This window comes from Momordica charantia (assembly GCF_013281855.1).
Source record: "Momordica charantia cultivar OHB3-1 chromosome 1 unlocalized genomic scaffold, Mcharantia_2.0 BLBB01000001.1, whole genome shotgun sequence".
Taxonomy (NCBI): Eukaryota; Viridiplantae; Streptophyta; class Magnoliopsida; order Cucurbitales; family Cucurbitaceae; genus Momordica; species Momordica charantia.
In genome coordinates, this window is record NW_028275157.1 from 12,346,047 (window position 1) to 12,372,134 (window position 26,088).

Genomic DNA, 26,088 nt, shown 5'->3' on the forward strand with positions numbered 1-26,088 from the left:
TAGGCAAATAAGAATCAAAATTTGAACTGAAGTCGAATTAGTCATTAGAATTGTCATGATAGACACAACTTTCACCTTGGCGCTGCAACGACAAACTTTTATAAAAGAGAAAAGTGGTTTACCAACCTCTTTCAAAGCCTTCATCTATAGTCTTACATCCCGTTTGACAATCATTTTGTTTTTAGCTTTCAAACATGGTTGGATAATCATTTTGTTTTTAGTTTTCTATTTTTATAAAATATGTTTATTTTTTATAATTTCATTATCATTGATAAGTTTTTCACATCTCTTGAAAATATATTTGAATTTTTAGCAAATTTAAAAAAACAAAAGTAAGTTTTTGATTTTTTCTTTTAATTTAGCCTTGAAAATGTTTAAAAAATATATATATATATATAAATAAACACATATGTAAAAGTAATAATTCTAAGCTTAGTTATCAAACAAAACCTTAGTTTCTTATTTTTAGTATTTAGAGCTGGTTGCATTTCTGGTGTTGATAAGCTCTCTGAACTTGACTTTTGGAAAGATGCATATTGTTTTTAGCTAATTAAAAGAACTTTCAAAATTTTAAAAAATTTCATTAGTTACTTTTGAAAATTCTAAAAATACTTAAAATATTTTAGTTAGTGCTTCTCTCCATTTAAGTATTTATAGAAAAAATATTCACTCAAAGACACTACTTTACTTTTAAACATTATTCAATCAGTCATATTCTTTTTTATTGTAAAGAAAAATTAAGACGTTTTTTGGTTTTTAAAACGAGGCTAAAAGTTGGGTGTTGTTAGAAAGATCGAAGACGAATAAAGAAATGATTAGCAAACGAGTTTAATCTTATTTTAATATTCGTGAGTGTTCGGGTCAGTTTGTGCGTACCTCGACATATTTGGTGTCGAGAAACATATAAGAATTACTAATTCTTAAGGTAGGTGTAGCTCTTTTGGACCATTGAGCCACCCATGGGCCTAATGGTTGTTGAATAAATTTAATTTGTATTTGAATTAGAAATGCGAGAGTCTTGTTTCTTTGAAATTAGTTCGAAGAATAACATTCCTCTGTCACCAATCAGAATGAGCAGTCCTCGGCACCAATCAGATTGCAATTAGACAAATGGGAAAACAAAAAAACAATTGTTTCGATTGGATTTATATGTTTAAAAGGATGAAATAGATTGAACTAAATTAAGAAGGTTAAAATTAGAATACCAACATGAATTTAACTTGATAGTAAATGATATCTACTCTGTCTTTTGAGGTTGGAAGCTTAAATTTATAGACTCTACTGTGATGCTCGAGTAGGGAGGAGAATATGAATGAACCGATACCACATCCGAAATGAGTGGAAAAATCTTCGGTTGGGTGACCTCCTAATTGCTTAAACTAGACGGAGGCGCGACCGGATCGCAGGAAAATATCGGGGCGATTAAGGCCAAATCCGGATTCCGAATTTTGAGCTGGGGCGTTACGGAATAAAAATAAAAGATAAACGACTGAAATTCAAGCTCTTAAAAACATATATAAAAAAAATACAAAACTGAAGTAATAAACCTCATGAGGACTTGGGAGCATTCCCTTTTTTATTTGCCTAGAAAGAAACTCCTTGTTACAAGTTTATTACATGAAAATGTTAACTAGTCGGGATTTATAGTCGGCGCGACTCGTTCTAAAACTAGCACGTATTTTGGGATGGATCGTATCACTCAATAGTGGTACTAAAAGAAATTAATAATAAAGAATGTCTCTTTCATTTATATGATTATGTTGTTGAATTAAGATATTGGAAATTTTATTGTGGTTAAGATGTTGATTCTTTTTCTATTCTTATGTTTTAATAAATGAAATCCCAACACCCTCTTGAAAAAAAAAAAAAAGTCTAGTTTGACAACCATTTAGAATTTTTTATTTTTTTAAAATTATGCTTTGAGTGCTTTTTGACATGTTGTCTACTTCAATGGATGAAAACACATTTGGATTCTTGGAGTATAAAGATTTTTTTTTTTTTTAATTCTACATTTTTTTAGTTTCAAATTTATAATAAAATTTAGAATTATTTTTAAAAAATAAATAACAAAACAATCAAGAGTTGGAACTATGAATTTGGTCAAACATTAAAGATGGACCAAAACATAGATTTAGCATATATAGAATAAACTAAACATGAAGATTCAACTATGAATTTGGTCTAAATTTGAATTAAACCACTCCCACTAAGAAAGTTCTTGTGGTTTTAATCAATCTTTACTTGATTAGTCAACCAAGTCCACTAAAATTTGTTGGAGTATAGAAAATAGATGTAAGCTAATTGACTTTGATTGCAATGTAATTGATAACAGATATGTAAAAATCTTGATAAAGTAGATGAAATGAACTCATTAACTTTGTAAATAAACACTAATTTGAAGAACTATAATAGGAAAAGAGAAACTTAGCAATAAAAACAAAAGAGAAATATTTTATTGACTATATCTATATTATTACTTATTTAGAGAAAGAAAAATTGGATTTATTTGGTGAATATAGGTAAAATGATTTATTGATATTGGATTTGATCAGTGGAATGAATTGTTTCATCATAAGACCAATCCTAATTAAATTGCTATGAGTGCATTTATTTAGAGATGCTGATGCAGAATTCTGACTTCATATCTGGGAGACGTTCCAAATGCTCAAGTCAGCTATAGCCTGAAGTATTCACTCGAGCAATCAGAATTTCATACGTGCGTAGAGAACGAATCTCAGAGTAGCTTAGTGGGTCCCACTCGCCTGTCGCTTTCCACGATTGCAAAAATTTCGACGCAAGATTTGAAACACGGTTAGTGGGTGGTTACAAACGGTTTTATGATGCAGCTTTAAGGCCAAGATATTCTGTGGCTCGAGCTATAAATTAATGTTGAGGTATTGCTCCTTAAAGAATGGGTCTACGTTTCACGTCGTTTTTCATCACATGACACATGAGTCTCTCAATCTCATTACTTACGTTTGTTGAGATGATTCATGATTTATGAGTCTTCCACTAATTTGAGAATAGAATCGTTAATTTTAAGAAAACGAGATTCTCTTTTAAAATCAGAAGATAAAGAATCTCATTCTCTCGTCCCTAAATGTGTAGACCCATTTTTTGGCCCATTATTTTTATCTCTATTTCTCGTGCGAGTCACATATTTAAATTCGAATTCAATTCGAATATCATTAAAGTGTTAGTAAACAAAATCAATAATACACATTTTTATTCCAAAATAGTTTTAGCAAATGCAATACTAACAAATTTATATTCCAATTAATTTCATTCTCATTTAGGGAGAACGAACATCGTTGTAATCGGTCTAAGGATTTTTATTTTTGTATCATTTATTGGTTGGTTCATAGACAAATTACAAATTTAACTTTGAATAAGTACTAGTTTCGAATTTAGATCTATGAAATTAAAGGTTTAAGGTAAAATTGATTCACCAAGTAAAAAATTTCAAGGTTCATATTCCTATTGAGTTAACGAGACTTAGAATAATTTAATGATATTAACTTATAATTTTGGTCACTACACGTTAAGAGTTGTGTCTAATGTTTAATAAGTTAAATTTTAAAAAGATGTGTAACTGATTTTTAAACTTTCAAGTTTGTGTTTAACATATTACCGATACTATTTAGAAATTCTATAACTTAATTAGAAATCTTCTAAAGTTCGAGAACTTAACATGTATAACATTAAAAGTTAAAAATTTATTCCACCAAATTTCTTAATAACTTAAAAATTGATTTTCATTCCGATTTCTTATCATTCTATTCTCAATAAGTAAACTTATCATTTTATTCTCAAGAAGTAAACCGAAGAAAGTTCAGTAACCATACTTGTAAATTAATATTTAACAAAATACATTGGACAATCCATTAATAAATGATTACACGTCAGCTTCAATTAAATTATTAAATCCCCCATTATCCATTATCCAAACACAGCGCTAAATTTCGTATCCACTAGAGATTAGAGAAAAGCGGCGTCGTTTCGAGTCCCCTTCGAAACGCTGCCTATAGAATACGACTCCTCCGCCATTCGAATTCTCACTCCCACTCCTCGCTTTTCTCGCCGGCGCCGTCCGCTCCCTTCTCCGATTACTCCGTTGGTTCTCCGGCCGATTTCTCTCTCTCCTGTCGTCGGCTTCGGCTCTTCATGGACGAAGGCCGACCATCGAGCACCGGTTTCATGTCCTGGCGGCGAACCATGAGCTCGAGATTCGCGCTCCCACTGATTCAAGATGCCGCCAATTTGATCATGGAACACCGCGGCGTCATCTTCGGAGACTGCGCCGATCCTCGAGTGGACGATGAGGACGACGAGACGGAATACGACCGCCGGGTTATATTCCGGCATGGGTCTTCCTTCATCAAGCCTATTTTGGTTCTCGACTTGTTTTGGAATTTGTTCTTCGTTTTCGTCGCTGTGCTTGTGCTTGTCTTATCTGCTGAAGAGAAACCTACCGCTCCTTTGAGATTCTGGCTTTCTGGTTATGCTGTGCAGTGTCTTTTTCATGTCTTTTTTGTGTTCTTTGCGTACTTGAGGAGGAGTTCTCGCTATCGATTTGGGTTCGAGCATCGTGGCGCTCAGGATGAACTTCGCTTTTCTCATAATCGTATAAGGTAACTTTTGTTTCGCGGCCTGTTCTGTTTCTGGTTTGAGGAATTGTTTTCCTACAGCGGAGAATTTTGTTGGGGGGCGGATTTTTGGTTTGAATTGGCTTCTTTCTGCTGCATAAATTTTGATTATATTGAATATTCCGACGAATCTATCTTTTGGTTTCTCTGAATGATGTTGTTACTAACAGTGAAAATTATCTGCTAGTGTACAGGAATTTTTATCAAATAGCTTATGATCACTTTAGTTAACCATAGATTCTATGCATGTTTCATTCTGTCTCTTATTTCTTTCATATCCTTCATGGATTTTAGAAAAAGAGGAAAAAAAAAAAAAAAGAAGATGCTACTCGGGTTGTTGGATTGGTGGGTACATCTTTCCGTATTGGTTGTTGATCTTCCTTAAATGGTTGATCGATTATCTTATGGTTTTCTTTTAGGTTTAACGCTAACTTGATGGATGGAGTTCTTTTAGTTTAATGGAAAAGGGACTCTATGTTTTGATAGTCAGTTAAATTGAGCATCATTTTCCAAGTTAATTCATAAATTGTATTTTTAGAATGTTGGATTAATTTGCATCTAACAGGAACTTTTGTAGAATTCGACCATTAATAATAAGGGAGAGATTATTAACAAATTTGATGGTATACTGTATATTTATGGTTCTAGTAGAAACTTAGAACATGTTTACTTAAAAGCTTATTCTTAGAATGTAATTTTGTTGCCACTCATCTAAAAAATCTAGTAATTATTATCTATAGTTATAAATTTGATTAGGGACCTTTATTTTTATTTATAGTACAGAGTTTCTTCTAGTTTCAAATTTATTGGATTAGATTTTTTGTTTTCCTGTATTTGGAGATTTTATTCTTATTAGCAAATCATTACCAGTTAAGATATTTGCATGTGTATTTTTTCTTGTTGTGCCGTCATAGATGGATGTCTTATCTTTCTGATATAGTTAAACTTTCTATTAACCCTTCTGTTTCTGTTCGTAGAGCCATGAAAAGGTTGGAAGCACTGAACACAATGGTAGCATATATCTGGTGGGTATTTGGATTCTATTTGATTGTCATGGGTGGTCAAGCTCTTGTGGAAGGTTCTCCCCGACTCTACTGGTAAATGCTCTCTCCTAGGGTCTTGAAACCCTTTTCTTTCTCAAGCTAAAAGTATCAATGGTTTAGTTAATAAAATAACTTAGCAGGAAAATGATGTAAGAATTTTTTTTTTAGTTCGAAACAGGTGGGAGAGTTGAACTTTGATCTTTACGGAAGGTTATCAGTGTCTTAAGATGCTCTTGGTAGAAAATGATGTAATGTTGTAGGTGCATGTATACTAGTTTGTTTGTGGAATGTATTCACTTCATTCTCCATGATAAGCTACCACAGCTCGTAAAATTCATTCAGATTTTTCTAGTTTTCTCGAATTATTTCTTGAGGACATCTTATGCCTGTCCATGTTGTGATCTCAATTCTTAATACAACTTTAGGAAACATGCTGCTGAAAACTATCATCGTTTTGAGATAAATGCGCTCTTTTCTCTCTAGCTCCCCTCCACCACCATACAGCACATTCAGATCGTGTTATCGGAGTATTTTTTAGCAATAGTTTTTCACTTTCTTCTTGTGGACCTGTGGTTATGTCTCCCGTGGGTTCTGCATTGTTTCTTGGTGGTGGCTTTTATCTTTTTCTTTTCTGTTCTCGTTTTGACTTGACGAAAGTCTTGTATTTTTTCTTGATATATTAAAATAATGGACTTATGGTGCTAACTGCAGGTTAGCAGTGATTTTTCTAGCCTTTGATGTGTTCTTTATTATCTTCTGCACCGGGATGGCATTTGTTGGTCTCTTTGCTGTTTGCTGCATAATACCATTTCTAGCATACGGCTATACCATGACATTCCTAGAAGGTGCTTCTGAAGATGAAATTAGGGCACTTCCTAAGTACAGGTTTCACCAGGATAACCCACTTGAGCCATTTGACAGTGACAAGAATCAAGAAATTGGGATGACGTTGGAGCCTGGCTTCAACGATCATACAACTGAACATACTCTTCATCCAGAGGACTCGGTAAGAAACGTTCTTATTTTTAGCTTCGTTCTAAACTAATATAGTAGATGGAAAACTTTTCCATGCTAAAGATTTCCTGGAGTAATTTATGCATTTTTTCCTCCTTCGCGCCACTCTGTGAAATAAGTCTATCTTCAAACTGATAGGAACCCAAGGTCTATCCTCATGATCTGAAATTCGTCATTTCAGAGCGAGGTTTTTTCTTCATAGTGCCTTTATTGTAGGACTCTTTTCTAGTTGGTGAACTCTCTAGTTATTGTATCTGTAGGCATGCTGCATATGCCTTGCCCAGTATGTCCATGGAGTTCAATTGTGCATGCTTCCCTGCACTCACCATTTCCATACTCGGTGCATTGTCAAATGGCTTCGAATAAATGCAACCTGCCCCCTCTGCAAGTTCACCATCGGACAAGGCGATACCTTGGTCTGATCCATCTTTTGAGTTGGAGCATTCTCAAGCCCGAGATCTCAATGCAACATTTACTTCTTTACAAGGAACATGCCAATGGAAACTACACACAGGTGATATGAATCGATCTTTTAACATATGTTGTTTGAGATTGTGACAGGAGGAAAGAGTGGGGTAGAAGGGAAATATCTATGTCCAAACTGTAGATAACTTCTTTTTGTTCCCTTTTCAGATTACTTAGGAGAACAGAGGGGGGAATACTGTGAATAGAATTTAATGCAGCAGCTACTAACTTATTTGTTACTAAGAGACTACTACTTAGTTGATAGTAACATTCAGAAAATAAAGGCAAGTAAGCCATTTGGTTGCTCATAACGTCTTTTCATTTCAATTCAATTCTAGTTTATTTGAGTTCAACGACATGTGAGGGTAGGAATTCAAACCTCCGAGTTTATAGTCGGGGATATATATCTTAACCTGAACCAGTGCTCAAATTGAGCGCAATTCTAGTTTATTTCGTATTATATTTTAGAAGTTTACTATTATATTTGATTGTAGATTGTGGAAGTGACAACCATATTATATAGTGGATGGTTGATTACTGTAATTAATCCTTATTAAGTGCTATTTGAATATCTCTTTAAATTTGTTTTCTTTAGATTAATTTCTTTTTTAAGGAAAAACTTGTTCGTCTCTTTTCAGTTTAAAGTAGTGTTTGTTTTTGCTCAAAAAACACACTCAGAGTCCACTATTTGCTTATATTTGATGATTCTTTTCTATTGTCTATTTGAGGCATTGCCATATTTTTAGGTTAATGGAATCTCTCCACTTGCATTTTGGTGGGAAGAAAAAGAGATTTCATTTCACTTCACAGTGATAAATCTCTTGAAATTGTGAGATTTTTATTAGTTAATTGGATCAATCTGATTACAAGTCGGAAAATACATTGAAGAATATATTCGTATGTATGAGATAAGAATACAAGTGAATTGGTTCAGATAATTTTAGTTAAAATCAATACGAACTCGATCAATTTGTTCGATAAAAGATTGATATGAAAACTACTTTTTTCCTACTAATTTTTAGCTTCGTAGATGAGATACCTATGAATCTCGAAGTCAATAGATCTCTCACTTCTGAACTAAAAAAAATCATTTGTTTTCTAAAAAACCAATTAATTAACTCCAAAAAGGTTTATTACAATCAAACTGATTGATTAGTTTTTATTTTACATTTTAAAAACTAAGCTGTTAAATGTTGGTTGTTTTAGTATGACATTAACGTAATTTGAATCTTTTCATGTTTAGAAAATATAATGACATCAACTTAATTTCAATCTTTTTCTTGTTTAGAATACGTAATTCATCAAAGGTGGCTTCGGCTCGGTTGTCTTGGCTAGAGCATTCGATTTAGATTCAGATGTCCCCTATCTTCATTCGTGGAACATTCATCTTCGCTTCGATTTGAGAATAAGGTACTCGATGAATTGAGCTTTTGCCCTAACGTAGTTCAGTGTTACGGAGATGAAATCACCAAAACAAGATTCGACAAGCCAAGTGTACAATTTACTTCTGGAGTACTGTTCTGAAAATTCGAACCTAACGACTTGCTAGAGCTGGAAGTTCAACATTACACGAGAGACATAGTATTTGGAATAGCTTACATCCATGATCGTAGATTCATTCACTGCGATGTCAAACCATATAACATACTTTTGCTGTCGCGTGTTGATATGGACGAAGGTTGTTTGGTGGCGAAAATTGCCAATTTCAGATTGACTGAGAAGATGAGTGACAAAGTGAGCATCGGTAGAGGTAGAATTACAAGATCGGCACCGTACATGGCACTATAGCTGGTGAGGGAGAATTGTTAAGTTTATGGCACCATAGTTGGTGAGAGAGAATTGTTAAGTTTATAAAAGAAGTACAAACAAAGTTCTATATTGGTTAGGAAACAAGATGATCATGCGTATATAAAATAGGAGAATCCATTGATATAGGTCTTTTTGGTGGAACCAAAAACAAAGCCGTGAGAGATATCTTCAAAGCAGTCAATATCATACTAGTATATCTCCAGTTGTGAGTTCGATTTCTCATCCCCACATATTAAAAAAAGTTCGAGACTAAATTGGTACAAACTTAAAATTACATGACTCAATTTAGAATTATAAAATTACTAGGACAAAAATAATTTTTAACTTAAAACAAAATTATGACGATGATTTAAATACATGTTAAAAAAAATTCAGAATTTCAGACGGTAAAATAGGAGGACTGTTATAGATTTAAATACTTGCGCACGTGACTGAAATATAATGGGCCGCACGCTTTCGGCCCACTTACGAGTTGCAACTCTGAACAGCTGTTGATCAGATACGGTCACGCTCACCTTTCAGATCTTACAACATCACGACACGTCATCAATCACACTACTTTTTGTCGTTTTTAGTGGGGTGGGGCCCGCCAGAGTGACTCCAAATATGCTTGCAGGACACATCTGGCCCGTCCGATCATATCCCACGATCGAATCATCCAACGGCTGGCAAGAAATGAACAAAATTAAAATTTACGGAAAATTAGAAACTTCGAAACTCTGAACTCGAACTCGAAAACTCTCCCAAAAGGACAAACCCGAGAAACTCCCGCATGTTCAAACGGAGGGTTTTGGAGAATTAGAGTGTAAAAAATCGCCACGAATCAGGTAGAAGAATTTCAAGACTGCTCTAGATTCTCGTTTTTCTTCTTTGATCTTTGTTTTTTTGTTCCGTGCTTTGTTTGGTTTTGATCTGAGCGCATTTCCATCTTTTTCCTGTTTGAGAAGTAGGGTTTTCCCCCTCTCTTCTGGTTTCACTTAGATTTTGGTTTCTTCGGATCGCCAGATTGTTTTGGTTTTTTCTCTATTGCTGTTTTCTGGTTTGTTAGGAAGAGCATTGAGGGTGATAGAAGGAAGTTGTGCTGTGATTTTGCGAATTTTTTGTTAGTCTCAAGGAGCTAAAGAAGTTTACTAATTCGGTTTCCTTTTTTTTTTGTGAGTGAAGTATGAGAGGGAATCCCAGCTGTAAAAGTTTTTTTTTTTTTTTTTTTTAAATGATTCTGGCCAATTGGAGTTGCAAAAGAATTTTTTTGTCCAAATTTTTTTAAGTTGTTCCATCTCTTTCGTGCTAGCATTTTACTGAAAGATTTTGGCCTGGCTTTTTAACTCAAAAGCTGCAAACAGTGGTTTGGAACCTCTACTTAGCTGGTTAGACAAAGTCAAGTTAATCCAAAAATACTGATTTTCACTTGCATGTTGCGGAAACATTTTTCTCCTTATATTCCATATAGATTGATTTGAGGTCGTTTATTCAAATATTGGTTCTGCTATATTGATTCCTCGTATTGTAAGTTAGTGATTTATACAAAATGTGTGCATATATATTTCTTTTGGTTGAAAATAGTTTTCGTTACTCCAATGGGACTGGGACCTCTGAGCTCAGACTGTCTTCTCTTTGCACCATAGTAATAGCTTGTGTTGGATTTTCAGATTTCAAGCGGTTTAATTATGCACAACATCGACTACTAGGAGGATATTTTGGGAGAACGGTAGTCAGGAAGCTTTTGATTGGGAATTGTTCCTTTTAGTTTGTAATTCTGGAAATAATGTACGGCGATTTTTACTGTGGAATATCGTGTTTGTAAGATTGTATTTGTGTAGCGTGAGTGATTTTCAATGGAGCAGCCTCTGGGTCAGGATTCCACTCCTATCGCTGGGTCATTAGACAAATCAAAGGTATTAAATGTAAGACCATTGCGCCAACTAGTACCAGTGTTCCCATCAGCACAAAATGTGTCCTCTTTTTCGACTCCTCAAGGTGCTGCCCCATTTGTATGTGCTGGTCCTTCTGGCCCTTTTCCACCTGGGGTTGCTCCATTCTATCCCTTCTTCTTTTCACCAAATGACCAACATCAACAGACACCGGGTGGTACAAATAGTAATCAATCTTTTGGCCTCAATAGTCCCATATCAACTGCAGTTCCAATATCTTCTTTCAGGACACCTACTGAGGGTATGTCAACACCAAATACTGGCTCTAGGAAAAATACCAGAAGCCGTGCCCAGTTACAAGATGGGTATAGTGATACTCAAAATGATAATGCTCAGTATTATGGCATGGCTGTAAATGATGGAGAAGATTCTAGTAAATCAGGAAGAAAGAGCAAGGCAAAGAAGAAAACAAGGAATGGTCAGGACATTAATTTTACATCAGATATTGATATTGACGGAATGCTTAATGATATGGTTTCATCATACAACCTTTCAGTGTTAGATTCAAATCGGCAGGCCCATGGTAGCTCTGAAGCAGTTTCATGTGTACTCATTGTATTTGATCTGCTAAGGAGGAGGATTTCACAAGTTGAAGAGTCAAAGGAACCAACTCCAGGAAATATAAGGCGTCCGGATCTTAAAACAGGTGCATTTCTGATGACCAAAGGTGTCCGGACAAATATCAATAAAAGAATTGGAGCTGTACCTGGTGTGGACGTCGGTGATATCTTCTTTTTCAGGATGGAATTGTGCCTGGTCGGTTTGCATGCTCCATCCATGGCTGGTATTGATTACATGGGTTTAAAGATCAGTCAAGATGAAGAACCAGTAGCAGTAAGCATTGTCTCGTCTGGAGGATATGAGGATGATACGAATGATGCAGATGTGCTGATCTACAGTGGCCAGGGTGGAGTTAACAGAAAGGATAAGGAATCAACCGATCAAAAGCTTGAAAGGGGTAATCTTGCTCTAGAGAAGAGCTTGCATCGTGGAAATGATGTCAGAGTAATTCGTGGAGTTAGGGATTTTAGTAACGCAACAGGGAAGATCTATGTTTATGATGGTCTTTATAAAATCCAAGAATATTGGGTAGAGAAAGGGAAAACTGGCTGCAATGTATTCAAATACAAATTGGTGCGATTACCTGGACAGCGGGAAGCATTCTTGACATGGAAATTAGTCCAACAATGGAAGGATGGGAATGCATCTCGAATTGGGGTTATAATACCAGATCTGGCTTCTGGAGCAGAAAGTCTACCCGTATCGCTTGTAAATGATGTTGATGATGAGAAGGGCCCTGCATACTTCACATATTATGCTGGTCTCAAATATTTGAAACCAGTATATTCAATGGAACCTTCAGCTGGCTGTAACTGTATTGGTGGATGCCTCCCAGGCAATAACTGCTCTTGCATGCAGAAAAATGGTGGATATCTCCCATATAGTTCAAATGGGGTTCTTGCGAGTCAACAATCTATGATATATGAATGTGGAGCCTCATGTCAATGCCCTCCTAATTGCAGGAACCGTGTGTCGCAAGGAGGTCTCAAGTTTCGTCTGGAGGTATTTAGAACTAAAGGTAAAGGCTGGGGGCTCAGGTCTTGGGATCCCATCCGTGCTGGAGCTTTTATTTGCCAATATGCTGGGGAAGTCATTGATAGTTCAAGGGCAAAGGACTCTGTGGGGGACAACGAAGATGGTTATGTCTTTGATGCCACACGTTCCTACCCGAACCTTGAAGTTATGTCTGGTGATTCTGATGGACCTCCAAGACTCCCATTTACCCTAGTTATTAGTGCAAAGAATGCTGGCAATGTTGCTCGTTTTATGAACCATAGTTGCTCTCCAAATGTATACTGGAAGCCGATTTTACGGGAAAATAAAGGCGAGCACGATATCCATATTGCGTTTCATGCGATCAGACATGTACCTCCGATGATGGAGTTGACATATGATTATGGGATTGTCCCACCTGAAAGTGCTGAAGGAAGGAAGATAAATTGCCTATGTGGGTCTTTGAAATGCAGAGGCTATTTTTGTTAGTTCTTTGTCATGAAGGTGCATTTCAGTACGGACGGATCACCTGACTTGTGCTTTCTAAAATAAGGTTAGAGCTCTCAACTCTTAGTTTGCTACTTGCTTGCGAAGGTATATACTGATATCTTGCCTGTTTCCACTTGCTTTGTTCTTTAAGCTATTGAATCATGGAAATGTAGAAAATTAGGCTGCTACATAGTATTTATCTTAGAGATTGTAGGGAAATAATAATAATAATAATAATAATAATAATAATAATTTCTTGAGGCCTTTTAAACAAGGGAGATAAGTTTAGGGTTACATTACAAGTTTAATCCCCTAGACTTTTAGGGGCTTTTCTATCAGTCCATAGACTTTCTATTTTGTAGGTCCCCGATTTATTAGATAATTATAATTTTTTAAGTTTACAAGCCAGTAAGATAAAAATTGAAAGGTCAAGAACCTATTGAACTCAAAATTCAATATTTTGAGTCTAATAGGAATGCGAATTTTAAAAAAATGCCCTATAGTTAGGGATCTATTTTACACCAGCTTGAAAGTTCAATGACTTAATCGCTTCTAAAATTCAATGTTTTATTAGACACAAAATTGAATGACCTTTCGGACACAAAATTAGAACTTGACTAAACTTGTAATTTAATTCTAAAATTACCCTAAAATTTTATTGAGTTGGGCACTCTGCATGCTGTTGAGGATTTTGGTATGAAGGTTCTAGAATGTTTTCTTAGTTCTGTGTATTTTTAATGCTTTGCAGTTTGCCCCATTATCATTCCATCTTCTTGTAGATACCAAAACTATGTTTTGGATTTATTCTGGCTTGTATTGAACCTTTCATATTTTAAAAATGGTGTTGTGAACCCCGGTGCCCTCCAAGTTCTAGGTTCAAGTCCTAAGTTGAAAACACAATAACCTCGGATGGGTGAAGCAAGCCTCTCCAGGGATTTGTGGGGGTGGGGGCCGTGAGCATAAGGTAAAGAGTGGATCCCACACACCCCAATTACTAAAAAGAAATAGAGTGGATCCCACACCCCAATTACTAAAAAGAAATGGTGACGAACATCAATTAGTCAAATTATCCACCATCTTTAGTGTACCAAATGAAAAATTGCATTTTTTCGTTTTCATCACCATGCTCCATTTCTATTTTTGATGTCTAGATGAAATCAAGGACCGACAGAGACACTATCAGAATATGTACCAACTCAGGCGTTCAGCTCATAGTGTTTTGTTGTTGCTGCAGCGGTATCGACCACCCAGCTCTCTTTTGCAGATGTCCAAAATTCCCCCTCTTGTTGTAAGCTCTGTAACATACATATTAATGATGTAGCTGCTCCTTTTCTCTAAGCCTTTAGTTAGATGTTGTTGTAGTTGTGTTTATGATACAGCTGCATCTTTCTCCATGAGGGTTAGATGGTTTGCCTTATTATCACTTGCCATGAATGCTTCTCTTGTATGTGGAAAGAAAATGGCAGGTTTCTGTTCATTGTCAACAGCTGATGCTCTATTTTTCCGAAAATGCTTTCTTGACTCTCCTGCTTTGGATGAAGATTCAATTGTTTTTATTCCCAAATTTCATAATTTGAGTTTACACAGTTGATTTTAGTGGCCTTAAATCTTTTAGATGTCGTGTCTAGTAGGTCTTTGAATTTAAAAGAGGTTATATGGTGTCTTGATCCATTACATTTTTATTTTTATTTTTTTAGATTTTAGGACGTACGGAACACAAATTTGAAAGTTTGAAGATTTACTATACACTTTTTTGAAGTTGAAGAGCTTATTTAGACCCTTTTTTAAGTTCAGGATATATAAGCTTTGAAGGATCAAACTTGTTATTACATGATCTGGATTTTGTCAATCTCCCAATTCCTTTTGCTGCTGATCATACCACTTCATTCAATTTTCAAGAAATGAAGTGTCAATTATGTCATCAATTAAGGGATGTAATTGAAAGTTTTTTTTCCTCGAAATTTTGTAGGTTGTAAAATTCAACCATCGACCTTTTGAAGTGGTAATCGATGTCTAACTTATATACTTGTGGCTGTTTAGCTCCTAAAGACATTCATTATGCTTGTGAATGTTAAATTATGATACCATTCAGCTATTGGTAACATCGATGCTAAATTGGTGATGCGACATTACTATCAATAAATATGCTAAATTGGTGATGCAACATTACTATTAATAAATATTGATTGATTTGACATGATATAACTGATTAGACGTTATTTCAGTTCGTCTCTATTTATTAAACTATTTCTCATGCCCGAAGCCGTTATCTTAACCACAAGGAGGAGATGTCGAAGGCATGACTAGTGATTGGAGTGAAGTCATAATAAGGTAGTCTTATTGGAAGGTGTAGTTTGATTACCTCCTAAATCGAATCGTTTCTATTTTAGTGAAACTATTCCTCTTATGTTCAAAGTCATTACCTTAATCGTAAAGAGGGGCTATCGGAGGTAGGGCTTGTGACTGGAGTGAAGTTGTAATAAGGTAGCTGTATTGGAAGGTGGAGTTGGATTCTCATTTTTAAGAAGAGCAAATGCTCGTCGAGTATTTTGGTTTGATACTAATGCTTCATATCTAAAAATAAGCAATCTACATCTTAGTTAATTTCGGAGATGGAAGTCTTCTTTTGTTTCTCAACAGTGAAGTAAGACTAAGCTTACCAGCTTATTATCCTGGATCGAAACAAGTTGATAGAATCTCTTTTTTTAGAAAATATGTTGATAGAATCTCTTTTTTTAGAAAATATGTGGATAGCTAGATGGTAGATGAATGAGTCAAACAAGCCATTTCAGTTTTATCAATTGTTCACTTGTCTTTTGCATTAGTTTTTCAAGTCACTGAAGTATTTATCCAATAAACGTGGCATGTCTATTAATAGTCCTCACATACGTAAAATTTACGTGAGAGATTAAATAAAATCATAATTTAAAGTTCAAACAAAGAGACACTAACATCAAATTTCAATAGCTTTAACTTTATACTCTAACTAATTTTTTTACTCAATGACTAAACATACACATACAATACTCCATTACATGGAGCTGAAATATATGGTCTGAAGAGGTCAAGATAAATTAAGAGAAAATGTGTTTAAATATTGTAGGGTAAGCAGGGAAGCAGTTGTGTCATGAAATTAGTAAGGTACGTGTAAATTTCATGTGGGGGTGGAGGATTGAACTACACCCTCTTGATTTGGACGGTAATATATTAAAATATATATATAAGAAAAAAAAATGAATATGAAGATTATATTTAGTATTAATAATAATGAAAAACCCGAAGAAATGGTTTTCGCGGGTAATGCAACAGAAAGCGGTGCCCGGTGAAGCATCAACAAAATCGCCTCTGGCTCTCTGCTTTCACCTTTATGAAAAATACGGTGCGCCTCTCTCTCTCTCTCTCTCCTCTCCTCTCCTCTCTCTCTCTCTTTCTCTCCCTGTCATGAGTGGTTTCGCGGCGGAAACCTCGCAATAACAAGGGAATCGTTAGAGAGAGAGGGGGAGAGGAAGAACAACAAACAAAAAAGATATCAGATTTCTTGAGAGAGAGGACGAGGTGGGCTGAATTTTTTCTTCTTGCACTGTAAGATCGATCTGGGTTTGACACATTTCTGGGGCTCGTTACGACCCATTGCTGTTTGCAAATTGAAAACCCATTTCGTTCTTCTATTCACCCATTTGAAGAGGATTTTTTTCCTTTTTTTCGATTTGATTTTGATTTTCTAGAGATACCCAAAAAGGAAAAAAAAAAAAGCATTTCGAGTTGTTTTTGTTTGTTTGAAGTGGGTGTCTGGGAATCACAACCACGAACACCCAGAGATTTTTTGCTTTTCCCCTCAGACAAACCAGAAAGAATTCGATTGGAAAATGAACAAAGAATCGAGCTGGGACGGCTCTCCCTCCAATGCCATTCATGTTGCTCCTCACAAACCAGCTCAAAGGAGGCTATATCATGTCTGGAAGGGAAACAATGTGAGTTTCTCTATTTCAAAATGTTCTCTGTGATTGAGATTAATAGATGCGTTCATTATCTCTCTCTCTCTCTGTTTTTTTTTATTCCCCCTTGATTTGATCTTTTAGTTTCTGAATCTAATGCTGCCATTGGGTTTATTGTGTATATCCATTATAAGGATTTCCCTTGATAATCATGTGATATTCTCAATTCTATGAATTCAGTGGATTCAGACTGTTTGAACTTTTCTTATATTAAATAATCTGTTCACTGTAATTAGCTGCATTCATTATCTCTCTGTGAAATTGGTCTCTTAATTTGTCTGTATAAGCTATTTGCCCCTTTAGTTTTTGAATTTAATGCAGCCATGGGGTTTAATGCATGTTCATTGTGTGGATCTCCCTTGATAATCATGAGATATCCTCAATTCAATGGATTTAACTGTTAGATTTTTTCTTATATTGAATAATCTGTAATTAGCCACCTGGGTGAGATAATAGATGCATTTGATCGTTCTCTATCTTTTTTAATTTGTTATTATAAGCTACTTGCCCTTTAAGTTTTTGAATCGAATGCGGCCATTGGGTTTAATGTGCATCCATTGTAAGGATTTCCTTGAACGATCATGAGATATTCTGGCATAGTTTCTTAGATATTTGTTTAAATTGGTGCATTTCAATGTTATTGGAAGAATTTGTGATGGTGAATGTATGATTCGTTTGGTAATAGAAAGGAATCTCCATTGCTATCCTGTAAGTTTTTGCTGTTTGAGGCAATGCTAATTCTGGTGCTTGCATATTCTTTTGTCTGCTAGAAATTCTTATGTGGTGGGAGATTAGTCTTCGGTCAAGATGGGTCATCGCTCTTTTTAACATCATTTTTGATCGGTGTTCCTGCAATAACATTCTGTATAAGAATGTTAGTGGCTGTCAATGGCGATCAAGATTTTTTTCACTTCCCTGTATTGATTGGAGGATTGGTTCTTACAGTTTTGGTTTGTGAAAGGCAAACTTTTTTTATTATTTTTTTTTTTTGTCTAATTTAAGCGTCAAAAACAGATGAATCAAACCTGATTGGTTTCTTGTTTGTGCAGGATTTTCTTTTTCTCTTCTTGACTTCTGGTAGAGATCCTGGGATCATTCCAAGAAACTCAATGCCGCTTGAATCAGATGAATTATTGGACATGCCCACCCCTTCTATGGAGTGGGTCAATCACAAGACACCTAATCTGAAAATACCCCGGATAAAGGATATAACAATCAACGGATACTCGGTCAAAGTTAAGTTTTGTGACACTTGCCTTTTGTACCGTCCACCACGGGCTTCTCATTGCTCAATTTGCAACAATTGTGTCCAGAAGTTTGATCACCACTGTCCGTGGGTAGGTCAGTGTATTGGCCTGGTAAGTTATCCCGAAGTATCATGATTTTAATCCATTTTTGGTTAAGATGATGTCAATGATTCAACTGTAATAGGGTTCAAAATATAAGCACATTGACTTTTGTACAAGGCACATCGGTTGAAGCTTCGCTTATTCAACATTTGACTTAGATATCGTTCTTCAGTATTTCTATGGTTTGATAATGAAGAATATCCCTGAACTTTCAGAGTCGTGTCTAATAGACCATTGGACTTTAAAAAGTGTCTAATAGGTGTTTAAACTTTTAATTGTGTCTAATAGGTCTCTAAAGTTTAAAAGTGTCTAATAGGTTTTTTAACTTTCAATATTGTGTCTAATCGGTCCGTAAATTTTAAAAGGTGTTGAAAAGGCAAGGAACCCATTGACACAAAATTGAAAGTTCCAACTCGCCACTTTATAACTTCAGCAGCTTATTAGATACAAAATTGAAAGTTTAGACATTTATTTAAAATTGAGGATCTTGTTAGACACACCCTAAACATTTAAGGGCTAAAAAAATAATTTAATCTATTTCTATTCTCCATCAAATTTCTCTAGATTACTTATCCAACTTTAACAAAATTCTTCAATTGTGAGAACATATCAAACAGCAGCTTGAACATGCTTGGTGGTTACATATGTTTTTTTTTGCATGGAATTAACCATTTCCCTATTTTTTTTCGGTTGCAGCGGAACTATCGATTTTTCATAATGTTTATTTCAACATCTACCATGTTGTGTATATACGTCTTCACGTTTTCGTGGATCACCATTGTTCGACAAACTGGCAGCTTTTGGACTGTCGTCTCAAATGATATCTTGTCTGTTATACTTGTTGTATACTGCTTCATATCTGTTTGGTTCGTTGGCGGGCTAACGGTTTTCCATATTTATCTGATGTGTACCAATCAGGTAGAGCTTCATATTGTCACAAACAGCATTTGTATATATATATTAGCTGTATCGTTTACTGTTTTCCAGTATTTGAATATGAGTAATCCATGAAGGAAAGCTTGGGAATAGACGAACATATAATATGAACTCAGTTTTTTTAGCCATGGGGGAAAGCTTCTTTTTCCTGGGTTTTGCCTGTGATTTCTGAAAGTATTGGTGTATGCAACATATTGTTTTCTGTTGCGTTTTGACCGCTAATCTTTTGCAGACAACTTATGAAAATTTCCGTTACCGCTACGATAAGAAGGTCAACCCCTTTACCAAAGGGCTATGGGGAAATTTGAAGGATGTCTTCTGGTCTAAGATCCCTCCTTCGATGATTGATTTCCGAGCATGGGTAGCAGAAGAGGAAGAAGGCAGCCTGCAATACACCGGTTCCAAAACCGATAGAGGCTTCGTCATCACAAAGGATAAATTCGACTTGGAAATGGACATGATATTTACCAAGGATAGTAGTATGAAACTTCCAAGCATGTTGCAAAATTTGGATTATTCCAGTATCGATGATGATTTGAAGAAAAAGGATGTCACAGACCGAAATGTCGCGTATGCATTTACTCCTATGCAAGATCGAGCCGTACAGAATCCGATGTTAAGCGGTATGAACAATAAGAGAACTCAGTAGCATCTTTAATTCAATCTCATCGCCGTCAAGTTTCTTGGAGACGAAAGGTATACCTTCTTGCCAATGTTGCAAAGTTTAACATACTACAAAACCTTTGTCGTTCCCATGATTCGGGTCGATGAAGCACGGTTTGATTTATTCAAACCTAAACATTCGGTAGGATAGTCCTTTTCGCTTCCCCACCATATCCGCCATCATCATTTGCAAATAAGATCTACTTGTTTTCATGTTACCTGATGTTCGTATGCTTTCTTCTCAGGTCTCGTAGAGATATTTCCTTCGAAACGATAGCATCCGACGGATTCAGCATTGATCTCAACTTGTTTTGAAATAGGGATTAACTCTAAACCAGGTCGGGAACGATGAAATGACAGCAACTGTAAGTATTGTGTAGAAAATCAAATAAACACCCTTTTCCTCTTCCTTTCTATGTTCACCTAAATCTACTATGAATTGACCAAGAGCCACAAGAATCTGAAAAAAAAAGATGTACTTTGTTTACAATAGTTAATTGAGCTTAATGTTGAGGAAATTACTCCAAGTTGTGTAACATATATTTTTGGTGTGTCTCTTTCACTTTATTTCCCCTTCTTTTTGACCCCTTTCTTTTAGAACCCTAAGCATGTAAAAATCGAAAAGTAAAATATTATTATTTCGGTGTTTAAACCAAGGTTTTAAATGTTGATGTAGATAGAAATATCGTGGTCTTAATTTCATAGAAATATCGATGGAAATATCGATAAAATGTCGATGTCGATGGATATTTCTATAAAAGTTAGAAAAATTAAAAAATCGTAAAAAATATTTAAATTAACAAAATAAACATTTTCTTATTCCTAAATTAGTTAAAAATAATTAATATTTATATTATATATATTATAGTGACATTTTCTTGATATTTTTCATATTTTGTCGATTTTCTTGTACTATGATGGAAATGTCCATTTACTACTCATGTCGATGTCGAACCTATGGAAATATGGAAATGTATATGTGTCAACGGATATTTAGAACCATGGTTTAAACTTTATCGTCCCTATTTTCATTTTAAAGTTTCGTAAACGTTTATTTTGTTCATTTGCTTTTAAAAATTTGTATCTCGTGTACCATAAATCTTAGGCCATCTATTTCTCATCTTAAACCTTCGTAAACATTCATTCATTTTGATCGTTTGCTTTTAAAAATTTGTATTTCGTCTAAAATAAATCTCTTGGGCCATTCATTTCTAGGAAAGACCAAAACAGTTCAAAAATTAAAATAAAAATGGCTGATAGGTGGTGGTTCAAAGTAAAATTTAAAATAATTGTGAAATGTTATTTAAATATATATTTTTTCAACGCGTTTTCTAGTCTTAACTTTTATGCTAAAGTTAGGCCCATATCACATATTACTAGAAAGAATCCCACGTCCGTTTAATGACAACCACAGATTTCCAGTAAATTAAATAGGAAAAGAAAAAGAAAAAGAAATGGGAACCACAAATTCTGTTGCGAACTTGGCATTATCATTTATCACCACCAACGAGTAATCTGACAGACCAATAATGGCGCGCCACGTGTCAATATCAAGTGGGAAAATCTTGGATTTCATTGGATACGAAATATTACATCACTATCCTCAATTCCTCATATTATATATCACAGTCTCTATTTCCTCAACCTCTCACTCCCCTGTTTCCTTCCATCCGCCATTGAAGCAGCCACAGAAAGCTTCAGTCCAGAGCTTCTCTTCCATGGCTGCCGCCGCCGAGATGGCCCTCGTGAAGCCGATGTCGAAGTTCTGCAGCAGAACTCCCGAATTCGAGAGCCATAGAGCTAGAGCGAGAGCGGGAGTGGGAGCGGGAGCGAGGGCATTCTCTTACTCCAAATTCACCGCCATTAAAATGTCTGCAGCTTCTCAATCGCCTCCAAGTTCCTCGAAGAAAGGCAACAAGGCTGTGATTAAGGAGACGCTTCTTACGCCGAGGTTCTACACCACCGATTTCGATGAAATGGAGACGCTCTTCAACACAGAAATCAACAAGAACTTGAACCAGTCCGAGTTCGAGGCTCTGCTCCAGGAGTTCAAGACCGATTACAACCAGACGCACTTCGTCAGGAACAAGGAGTTCAAGGAAGCTGCTGATAAAATGGAAGGCGACCTCAGGCAGATCTTTGTGGAGTTTCTTGAGAGGTCTTGTACTGCTGAGTTCTCTGGGTTTCTTCTCTACAAGGAGCTGGGAAGGAGGCTTAAGGTAATGCTTATCGACTTTTGAGATTAATTGTATCAGTAATGCTGGTTAATTGGAAGTTTGGAACTGCTGTGAAAAATAGTTTGAAAATCATGTTTATAACTGTTTTTTAGGAACTTTGTTTTGACACGGTTTGCGATTGTGAATAGTGTTCTTAAGTTCATTGTCCTTCAAACAAATCACTCGAAAATTGTGTTTTACAAGCACTTTTTTTTTTCACTCGATCATCTAGAGACAGAAATGAAATTGTCTTCTAGTTTAGACCAACCTTTTGTTACAGCAACCCAACTTTAGTTGTCGTGTTAGAGAATCGATGGTATGTCATTTGAGTGTCTGTGGTTTGGCCTGCTCTATTGTTTTATTCTACTGCACAATGGATTATTTATAAGGTTCCTAATCATAACCCAGTTTTCACTATGAAATCATATTTTAAGCAATGTGGAAGGATAATAGTCTTCTTCTATCTCACATTGGCCAATTGTTTTGATGTTCTCAGAAAACCAATCCAGTGGTGGCTGAGATTTTCTCTCTGATGTCTAGGGATGAAGCCAGGCATGCTGGGTACGTACTGATTTTATAGCCTTAAACCCATCACATGAGTTTCCTTATTCATTCAAAACGATGCTACGGGATATAATATATGTAAATCAAGTTCTCGAATTCATTCCCCTTGCCTTTTCAGCTGAGCTGAGAAAATTATGAATTGAGTTCAAATTTATTTGTCCTAAAACTTTCATACTTGTTTTGTTTGATCCTTGAACTTTCAAATGCTTCGCTTTTATCTTTAATCTTTTTAACTTCCAAAGATTAAGTTTTACTTCTTAAACTTTGCTTAAACACGTACTTTTGTCCTTGTTGTTACTTTTTCATTAACTATTTAATATAAATCTAAATACATATTGAAAAATAACACATAGCCTACCACACCTAACACATGTGGCTTGAAATATTGTCTATGTAGAGAATCCTTTCACTAGAAAAATAAAGAAAACACGTCTTTGGGTCTCTGTGAATACTTAACAAACAAAAAAAAAACAAAAAGGTTAATATTTTAAAGATTAAAGTAAGATTTAAATTAATGTCTTAAATTGATGCACCTGTTTTAAGGATTCTAAGACTTAACTGCCGATCCAACATGACAATAAAAATGTTTTAAGTTACTTCGTCTTACGATTTCGATATTGATATTCCATTTGATTACAGGTTTTTGAACAAGGGTCTGTCTGATTTCAACTTGGCATTGGACTTGGGGTTCCTGACAAAGGCTAGGAAATACACATTTTTCAAGCCTAAGTTCATCTTCTATGCAACGTATTTGTCTGAGAAAATTGGATACTGGAGATACATAACCATTTACAGACATCTCAAGGCCAACCCTGAATTCCAATGCTACCCAATTTTCAAGTACTTTGAGAACTGGTGCCAAGATGAGAACAGGCATGGTGATTTCTTTTCAGCATTGCTCAAGGCACAGCCCCAGTTCCTCAATGATTGGAAGGCTAAGTTGTGGTCCCGGTTCTTCTGCTTATCGGTAACTCACCATTCCTTGTTCTCACCGAAAATTGAGTAGAATTCTGCAAACTTGACATTTGACAATAAACAATGAGAAGAAAACTCAGACATAAGTAGTTACTAGTTTCTATAAGCTTAATTTTTAAGAACAGAACATCAAAACCAAAATTGGTATCAGACGAGGCCTTTATTATTGACAATTTTATGGGTTGAATTTGACCTTAATGTATGTGTTTTCCTCTTGTGAAATATTTTTCAGGTGTATGTGACAATGTATCTCAATGACTGCCAAAGAACAGCTTTCTATGAGGGAATTGGCCTTAACACTAAAGAATTTGACATGCATGTCATCATTGAGGTAAGCCTGTGATCTCCATAGTTCATTTGTTTGCCATGTGCATCTAAGGGATTGTTTGAGATTGATTTAAAACAACTTTCTGGTTTTCAAACAAAATTCAATGGAACATGTTTGGATACCTTTTCCTTTAAGTATAGGTTTAAACTCTTTTGTAGGGCTTGAACTTTTAAATTTGGTCTTTCTATATTTTGTTTTGATTCCTAAACCTAAAAAAAATTCCTTTTTGTTCCTTATTGCTACATTTTTCGTACTGCATTTCAATAAAACATTTCTTTAGGCAAATTTTGAAGGTAAAGGCTTCAACAAAATATAAAAACTGAAGGATCATAATAAGATTTAAACCTTAAATTTATTTTCTCATGTAGTGTTTTTCCAAAGTACTTTTAAGTTTGTTCTCTCTTCCAACATTCGTGCTTATAAATAAATAAAAACTTCAATTTTTACTCTGTCATTTAAAAGTTCGCTTGAGAGTAGTTTCAAAAACAAGGGAAGAAAGCAATATTACGAAAAATACTTAGGTGCTTATTAGCTAGCAACTGGATTATTAACCATTCATTTGACTTGTGTTAACGCAGACAAACCGCACGACGGCGAGAATATTCCCCGCCGTACCAGACGTCGAGAATCCCGAGTTCAAGAGGAAACTGGACAGGATGGTAGAGATCAATGAGCAGCTGATTGCTGTTGGAGAAAGCAATGAGCTTCCCCTGGTGAAGAACCTGAAGAGGATCCCACTTGTTGCAGGATTAGTGTCTGAGATTTTGGCTGCATATTTGATGCCTCCAATTGAGTCTGGATCTGTTGATTTTGCAGAGTTTGAGCCTCAACTTGTGTACTAAATTTTTGCACTCAGCTCTTCTTCTCCACTCATCCTCTTAGTATTATGTTCGATTTCAATGAATTACCCTCTTCTCCTGTCAATGTAATGTATGTAAAAATATCATCACAGACATTGAGTAATGAATTCGTTCTCTAAAGTTTAAACTATTTCATCTTTATTGAATTTTGGCCATGCACCTATTTCAATATTTCATGATTTAATACTTAAGTATAATTTTTCTTCATATAAAAAATAGGATCTAATTTGAAAAAAACAAATAAATGGATAAATAGCTAAAATAAAAACCCGAATCCACTAGCCAAAGTGAGCATAGTTCAAGGTTCGATCTCACACTCTCACATATTTTACTAAAAAAACCCAAATCTACTAATCATTTGGGTGGGTTTTAAGTTCAAAAAATCTCTTACTTGAAACTTAGACCTAATGTGCATTGTCCCACATTGAAAACTCTCAACCAAAAATTACACTATTTAAACTCGGAGGTGAAGTCATTAGGGCACGACCTTACTTGAACAGGATCTGTTCTATAGGTTGTACAACTGTTTCCTTGAGTTCGACGGAGGCAAGAACGAAAGTCTGGTGGATGAACCACTGTCCTGTGGCTAGAGCGTGATTAATGGCTGTACCGGATCTTGGCCCGGCAGCTGTAGAGGATCGTTCTCAGCATGGCCTCGGTCGTGCCGGGATGGTTGCAGGGCGGTCTGACAGACTCTTAAAATCTTTTTCATTCTTTTTTATTTTCCTTTCCTGCGTTTTCTGGGTTTCTTTATTTTGTAGTTGAGATCTGCAGCGTTAGAATTTGGATACTTGTTGGATTTTGTGCTGTAAAACGCCATGGCTGAGACTGTAATCTTCTGCTTCGACGGCGGGAGGTATTTGGTGGGGGGTTTTGATTTATGCCCGTAATGTGTTCGACGATATGTCACTCAAGCCACAGCCCTAATTTCAATGCGAAATTGTAATCAAATATGTCTTTTTTTTTTCTTTGGTCTCTGAAATTGGTTGCTAGAAAGTTGTTTTATGCCAATATTTTGGTTTCTGTTTTCATTATTTTTACTTGTTTTGGAGTTTGGAGGATGCTTGAAATTGCATGGCTGCTTAATTTGTTCCTCATTTTTCATGTAAACTGGCCTAACTTGCAGAGTTGTGATGGACGAAACGAGATCGCCTACGATCGCTCCCTTCGTACGGGGCACAGCTTGTGTTGTTCCTTTTGGTATCTAAAATTTATTGGAAGAATGTTGTTGGATTGGAATTTTCAGATTTC

At 35.5% G+C, this 26,088-nt stretch overlaps 4 protein-coding genes and 1 non-coding gene across 9 annotated transcripts; all 5 read left to right on the plus strand.

Moving 5' to 3' along the window:
* Positions 1–3,976: 3,976 nt before the first annotated feature.
* On the plus strand, positions 3,977–8,809 carry LOC111021746 (E3 ubiquitin-protein ligase At4g11680). 3 transcript variants are annotated; one of them, XR_015789255.1, is made up of 5 exons: positions 3,977–4,631; positions 5,624–5,743; positions 6,401–6,695; positions 6,964–7,217; positions 8,457–8,809. XR_015789255.1 is itself a non-coding variant. In XM_088120642.1 (4 exons), the coding sequence occupies exons 1-4, from the start codon at positions 4,165–4,167 to the stop codon at positions 7,123–7,125; spliced, it is 1,044 nt and encodes a 347-aa protein (XP_087976768.1). In that variant the 5' UTR covers positions 3,977–4,164; the 3' UTR covers positions 7,126–7,479. The 3 variants fall into 3 exon arrangements, 1 of the variants encoding a protein (XP_087976768.1); XR_015789253.1 differs by lacking the exon at positions 8,457–8,809 and adding an exon at positions 7,337–7,479; XM_088120642.1 differs by lacking the exon at positions 8,457–8,809 and having other exon boundaries at positions 6,964–7,479.
* An 842-nt stretch (positions 8,810–9,651) lies between these two features.
* On the plus strand, positions 9,652–14,461 carry LOC111021743 (histone-lysine N-methyltransferase, H3 lysine-9 specific SUVH1). 2 transcript variants are annotated; one of them, XM_022298778.2, is made up of 3 exons: positions 9,652–9,804; positions 10,627–13,015; positions 14,103–14,461. In XM_022298778.2, exon 2 carries the CDS (start codon positions 10,813–10,815, stop codon positions 12,949–12,951), a length of 2,139 nt encoding a protein of 712 aa, XP_022154470.1. In that variant the 5' UTR covers positions 9,652–9,804; positions 10,627–10,812; the 3' UTR covers positions 12,952–13,015; positions 14,103–14,461. The 2 variants fall into 2 exon arrangements, with proteins under 2 accessions (XP_022154470.1, XP_087976763.1); XM_088120637.1 differs by lacking the exon at positions 9,652–9,804 and adding an exon at positions 9,899–9,923.
* Positions 14,462–16,240: 1,779 nt separating this feature from the next.
* Positions 16,241–20,461, plus strand: LOC111021789 (putative protein S-acyltransferase 1). Of its 2 annotated transcripts, XM_022298846.2 has the most exons (6): positions 16,242–16,922; positions 17,717–17,896; positions 17,996–18,304; positions 18,992–19,213; positions 19,464–19,927; positions 20,140–20,461. In XM_022298846.2, exons 1-5 carry the CDS (start codon positions 16,818–16,820, stop codon positions 19,878–19,880), a joined length of 1,233 nt encoding a protein of 410 aa, XP_022154538.1. In that variant the 5' UTR covers positions 16,242–16,817; the 3' UTR covers positions 19,881–19,927; positions 20,140–20,461. The 2 variants fall into 2 exon arrangements, with proteins under 2 accessions (XP_087983593.1, XP_022154538.1); XM_088127467.1 differs by lacking the exon at positions 17,717–17,896 and having other exon boundaries at positions 16,241–16,922.
* Positions 20,462–21,527: 1,066 nt separating this feature from the next.
* On the plus strand, positions 21,528–24,967 carry CRD1 (dicarboxylate diiron protein, putative (Crd1)). The gene is made up of 5 exons (XM_022298829.2): positions 21,528–22,113; positions 22,607–22,671; positions 23,314–23,641; positions 23,882–23,980; positions 24,556–24,967. The coding sequence occupies exons 1-5, from the start codon at positions 21,613–21,615 to the stop codon at positions 24,817–24,819; spliced, it is 1,257 nt and encodes a 418-aa protein (XP_022154521.1). The 5' UTR covers positions 21,528–21,612; the 3' UTR covers positions 24,820–24,967.
* A 352-nt stretch (positions 24,968–25,319) lies between these two features.
* Positions 25,320–25,532, plus strand: LOC148213284 (small nucleolar RNA U3). Its single transcript, XR_015793172.1, has one exon. It is a non-coding gene; the product is annotated as a small nucleolar RNA U3 (small nucleolar RNA).
* Positions 25,533–26,088: the final 556 nt, after the last annotated feature.

Coding starts and splice junctions, on each gene's coding strand:
- LOC111021746 (XM_088120642.1), top strand. CDS start 4,165: ATGGACGAAGGCCGACCATCGAGCACCGGTTTCATGTCCTGGCGGCGA. Junction 4,632..5,623: donor TTTTCTCATAATCGTATAAG/GTAACTTTTGTT, acceptor TTCTGTTCGTAG/AGCCATGAAAAGGTTGGAAG. Junction 5,744..6,400: donor GGTTCTCCCCGACTCTACTG/GTAAATGCTCTC, acceptor TGCTAACTGCAG/GTTAGCAGTGATTTTTCTAG.
- LOC111021743 (XM_022298778.2), top strand. CDS start 10,813: ATGGAGCAGCCTCTGGGTCAGGATTCCACTCCTATCGCTGGGTCATTA.
- LOC111021789 (XM_022298846.2), top strand. CDS start 16,818: ATGAACAAAGAATCGAGCTGGGACGGCTCTCCCTCCAATGCCATTCAT. Junction 17,897..17,995: donor GATTGGTTCTTACAGTTTTG/GTTTGTGAAAGG, acceptor TTGTTTGTGCAG/GATTTTCTTTTTCTCTTCTT. Junction 19,214..19,463: donor ATCTGATGTGTACCAATCAG/GTAGAGCTTCAT, acceptor AATCTTTTGCAG/ACAACTTATGAAAATTTCCG.
- CRD1 (XM_022298829.2), top strand. CDS start 21,613: ATGGCTGCCGCCGCCGAGATGGCCCTCGTGAAGCCGATGTCGAAGTTC. Junction 22,114..22,606: donor AGCTGGGAAGGAGGCTTAAG/GTAATGCTTATC, acceptor TGATGTTCTCAG/AAAACCAATCCAGTGGTGGC. Junction 23,981..24,555: donor ACATGCATGTCATCATTGAG/GTAAGCCTGTGA, acceptor GTGTTAACGCAG/ACAAACCGCACGACGGCGAG.